We start from the raw sequence: 4542 nt of genomic DNA, 5'->3' as shown, positions 1-4542 counted from the left end.
AGTCAACTTCAACTCATGGGAGTTGGCTAATGACCTAGGTATGTACAACTAGCACCTTGTGGGGCCACATGTTAGGCAACACTGAATCCCTAGCTTCGGTTAGGGACTTTAATTTTTAATGGTTAAGCTAGGCAGCCTGCACCCCACTAGGAGAAGCCTCCCACACCCTGTAAAGTCCCAGAGGCTTTTTACCCCAGGCTTGGGGCTTCATATTATAAATCCAACGTGCATCACAGCATCTGAAATGATTTGAGCCTTTTAAGAATTTTATTATTGTTCAGACTGTATCTCATGTAGTTCAAGAGGGCCTCAAACTCCAGGGCTCCTGCTTCTCTCCTCCTTCAACTTCCCAAGTGCTGGGATTGAAGGCTTATGTCACGTGACTAACAATCTGTGCTGTTTAGTAACAGAGAACATTTCCTTACAATTTTGAGTCTTTGACTGCAACCCTCGAACATCCAAGCATGACCCCCAGGTGTCCTCAGGTCACACTGCAGATGTCTTTAGATGCCCTTTGATCCTTTAATAGACCGGATCGAGGGCCCTACTTGAGGATGTGCAGTTGGGAAGCGCGGGTGCCGGGACAAGGGGCCCTGCTGCCTCACTCACGTGTGTCAGATCTGTGGACTCGCGGTCCAGCACACTGCCACTATGATTGCCAGGCGCCAAGACGCACACTCGGCCTGGGGCTCTCCTCGGGGCGCGGCGGCACAGCAGGCCTGCGCAGATTTTGCGGAAACCCTTACGGAAATGCTTAGAAACCAGCGCATAAACGATGGGGTTGACACACGAGTTGGCGTAAGAAACTAGGTGTGAGAGGATGCGCAGCGCATAAGTGGCGCGCGTGAGCGGGAAGCGACCAAACCACACGCAGAGGATAAGAGCGTGATGGGGCATCCAACATAGGCAGAAGAGCACGGCGACAATGACGATCATGCGTGTCACCTTGCGTTTGGCGCGCTGGGAACCTGAGCCTGCCGCCACTGGGTCGACTGTGCGCCAGAGGTAGCGCAGGGTGCGCGCATAGGTCAGACTGAGAACGAGCACCGGCAACAGGTAGCTGAAGACGAAGGTGCAGAGGTCCATGGCGCGGCGTCGAGGCGCGCTCCATGCTGGGTGGCACACGGTCAGGTTGGCCAGCTGCGACTGACGGTAGTAGCTCAGGTAGGGCCCGGAGAAGAGTAGCGCTAGCGCCCAGATGAGCCCGATGGCCGCCAGCGCGTTTCGAGGTGTGCGCAGCTCGCGGGAATGCAGCGGGTAGCGGATAGCCAGATACCTGCGGAACAGTGAGGAGCAAGGATGTGTCGGGTAAGCGAGAGGATTCACTGCTAGGCCACCGCCAACCCCACCCTCGCTCTGGAAGAAGGCTTTTAACAAAAAGGTTATATGGCCTATGCCTGGAGGGCAGACCCAATGTCTCTGATGCTAATTTGATCCTAGAATTAGTACAGGACCTAGGAGCAAACCAGGCGGGAATCTAGACCGTTCTTCGGTAGTCTCTGGCAATGTGCCGCCGGTTTACTCCATTTGAAAAAAACACCCCAAAACCACCGAAGACGAAAAGTTAGAGAGTTTGCCTGGACTCCTGGGGGCAGTGATTATTATCCTCTAAGTGACAACCCGGGAAGGCCATCCCTACTGCCTGAGGCTCTGACAGACAACCTGGAGAGGACTTGGGTTAAGGAACAGCAAGGAAATTCCTGGAGAAAGCGGAAGTTGTGTGCATCCCACCAGCCGACTCGGAACCGACACCTGCACTCGGTGGAAATGGGAGGAGAGTGGGGGTTATGGCACTTCTTGGCTGCTCTTTCGTGGGGAGGTCCAAGTGGTGTGGAAAGGGGAGGAAAATAACAGAATCTGATCATTTCCTCCCTGGGACCTGTTCCTAGTGTCTTTTCCAGCCAAGATTCCTCCAGAGCATTCTATAAGTTTCTCTTTCTCTGCTCTTTAACTAGAGCAGGAGCATCAAACCGCTGGCTTCTCTGGCTGGGAGCCTTGACCTGGAGGGCGCTTGGGGGACAGCTAGGAGCCCCCACTCACATTGTCTTGGGCTTCACCATGGATCCTTCCCAAACACAGCCCAGTCCCAAGCCTAAGGCGCCAGACAACGGGTCCACGTCCTGAGTTTGGCGCCAAGAACCAGATGCTTCCCTGCAGCTCTCAATTTGCCATCTGGCTACCCGAGCAAGTTACTGAGACACTAGCTCTGAGGATGGTAGCATTTCATAGAGGCATTAAGCTCAAGCACTAATATGAAGTCTCCAGGGAGCTGATTTCTCCAGGCTTTGAGGTCTGAATACCAACTTATAGAGGGGCAGTCTTAGTCACTGACTTTAAATCCTTTTTCTCCTCCGCTCCTGCTTGGATATCACTGCCTCAAGCCACTGTGATTTCCGTCTTCTCGCCCACACTGCGCATCGCTCCTGGATCCCTAATTGCAGCTCCAGCCCAAGCCGGTATCAGGGTACCCAGTTCTCAGAGACAACGGAATGCTCGCTCACCTGTCTAGAGAGACGGCGGCCAGTGTGAAACTGCTGGCATGCATGGTGAGGAAGATGAGGAAATGAACCGCCTTGCAGAGCAGCGAGCCGAACACCCAGCCGTCCAGGGTGTAGATGGTGGCCTGGAAAGGCACGCAGCACAGGATGAAGCACAGGTCGGCCACGCCCAGGTTGAGGATGAATAGGTTGGTGGTGCTGACTGCCTGGCCGCCGCGCAACAGCACGGCTAAAACCAGCGCATTGCCCACGGTGCCCACGAAGAAGATGAGCGCAAAAAGCAGGGGCACCAGGACCGCCTCCGGATGCCAGCCGCTGCTGCCGGCTTCCTGGCTGGTGTCCTCGGTCCCCGGGCTGCCCGAGCCGTTCATGGTGTCACCGAAGCGGACGCTGCCCTGGCTCCCGCAGCCGTCCTGGTCCTAGTGAGCGCGCAGCTCCCTCGCTGCAGCGCCCCAGCGAGACTCTGCCCAGCTCCAGGAGCGAAAGCAGGGGTGCGCAGGGAACGGGAGGAGGAGCGAGCATCCAGAGTGCAGGACGGTCCCCCGCTGCGCCCTGCCTCCAGAAGAGGTGCTGTCGGCTCCGCGCTCCAGTCCTGGGATTCGCCCCGGCTTTAGACCGAGTCAGCTCAGAGCGGTGGAGGGACCAGGGTGCGGGCGGGACGTGGGGTGTCCTTGAAAGATCCACCCCACTACCCGGAATAAGGGGGCTGACACCGGGTCCAGGAGCCGTCGTTGGTCGCCCTGCCCCCAACACACACACACACACACACACACACACACACACACACACACACACACACGACGAAGTGGACCGGCCAGTCATAAAGTCCATGCCTCTTTCCAATTCTGACTCACCTCACCCTGTTGCACAGGAACTCCAAAGAGTAAAACCCTGAGGAGGAGGAGGAGGAGGAGGAGGAGGAGGAGGAGGAGGAGGAGGAGGAGGAGGAGGAGGAGGAGGAGGAGGAGGAGGAGGAGGAGGAGGAAAGGAGGATTTGTGTTGTTGTTTGTTTTGAAACCGGGTGCCTCTGTGGAGTCCCAGTTGGCCTTGAACCCACAACCCTTCTGCCTCAGTCTCCACTGCTGGAATTACAGCCATGCCCCAACATGCCTGTGGCCAGAATGGGTATTTTCATCTCGCTCCCTTTTTTCCATCCACCAAATGTTTTCCCTCTGAACAGGCACTACCGTTGAAGGGACACTAGCCCACTGGAGCCTTGCTCTTCTCCCCCATCCCTAAAGCTGGCCTCCAAGCTACTCCCTCATTTAACCACTTCCTCCTCCCGAGGCAGACCACCCAAGTCCAGCTATCAAAAGTCCCCTTTGGCTCCCCTAATTCACATGCCCAATTAAAATTAAATATCTCATCCTAATTTGGGATTTCCCCTTTGTACTTTTATGAACTGCCATTTTTCTATGTGCCACATCTGTGTCCTCTCTATCCAGAGGCAGTCCTTTGTCCCTCTGGGACAAATACCTCTGTTCCCTTCCTCTCCTTCCTGTCCCTGTCCCCTGTCTCCTTGACCGTCACATCCTTGCCCATTCTAACACAGACCTTCCCTTCTTCTCTTAAAAATTACACCTGCAATTACATTTGCTGCTGAGTCAGAAAGCCTAATCCCAGGTCCAGGAGAGAGCCCTGATTTGCAGAGGTCTCCTTCAGCTGCCAGCCTATGAACTTCACCTCAGTTATGGGATGGAATGGGCCTGGAAACACTGCCTTCAAAGAAGCATGAGGTAAGACTACTAGGAGAAGGGTTGGAACGGTGGCCCAGCCTTTAAGAGCACTTGCTGCTCTTGCAGAGGACCCAGGTTTGGTTCCCAGCACACACATGCCAACACCCATGACTTCTGGTAACTCCAGTAGCAGGAGGTCTATACCCTCTTCTGCTCCACAGGCTCCTGAACAAATATGGTGCACATACACTCACTCACGCAGGCATGAACACCCCACTCCCACACACAAACCAAACACAGGGAGGTGTGAAACTGGAAGCCAGTTTATTAGTGGATCAAGTCTTGTTACCATTCAGATCTTAAGCAGG

General features: G+C 55.0%; 1 protein-coding gene across 1 annotated transcript; it reads right to left on the bottom strand.

The window, feature by feature from the left end:
- Positions 1-522: 522 nt before the first annotated feature.
- Positions 523-3232, bottom strand: Galr2 (galanin receptor 2). The gene is made up of 2 exons (XM_075990478.1): positions 2502-3232; positions 523-1276 (listed from the first exon to the last, which is right to left on the bottom strand). The coding sequence occupies exons 1-2, from the start codon at positions 2867-2869 to the stop codon at positions 523-525; spliced, it is 1122 nt and encodes a 373-aa protein (XP_075846593.1). The 5' UTR covers positions 2870-3232.
- Positions 3233-4542: the final 1310 nt, after the last annotated feature.

The sequence above is a fragment of the Microtus pennsylvanicus genome, chromosome 11 (assembly GCF_037038515.1).
Source record: "Microtus pennsylvanicus isolate mMicPen1 chromosome 11, mMicPen1.hap1, whole genome shotgun sequence".
NCBI classification, from domain to species: domain Eukaryota; kingdom Metazoa; phylum Chordata; class Mammalia; order Rodentia; family Cricetidae; genus Microtus; species Microtus pennsylvanicus.
This window is presented reverse-complemented; position numbering and strand designations above follow the sequence as displayed.

Coding starts and splice junctions, on each gene's coding strand:
- Galr2 (XM_075990478.1), bottom strand. CDS start 2,869: ATGAACGGCTCGGGCAGCCCGGGGACCGAGGACACCAGCCAGGAAGCC. Junction 1,277..2,501: donor GCCGCCGTCTCTCTAGACAG/GTGAGCGAGCAT, acceptor ACTGTTCCGCAG/GTATCTGGCTATCCGCTACC.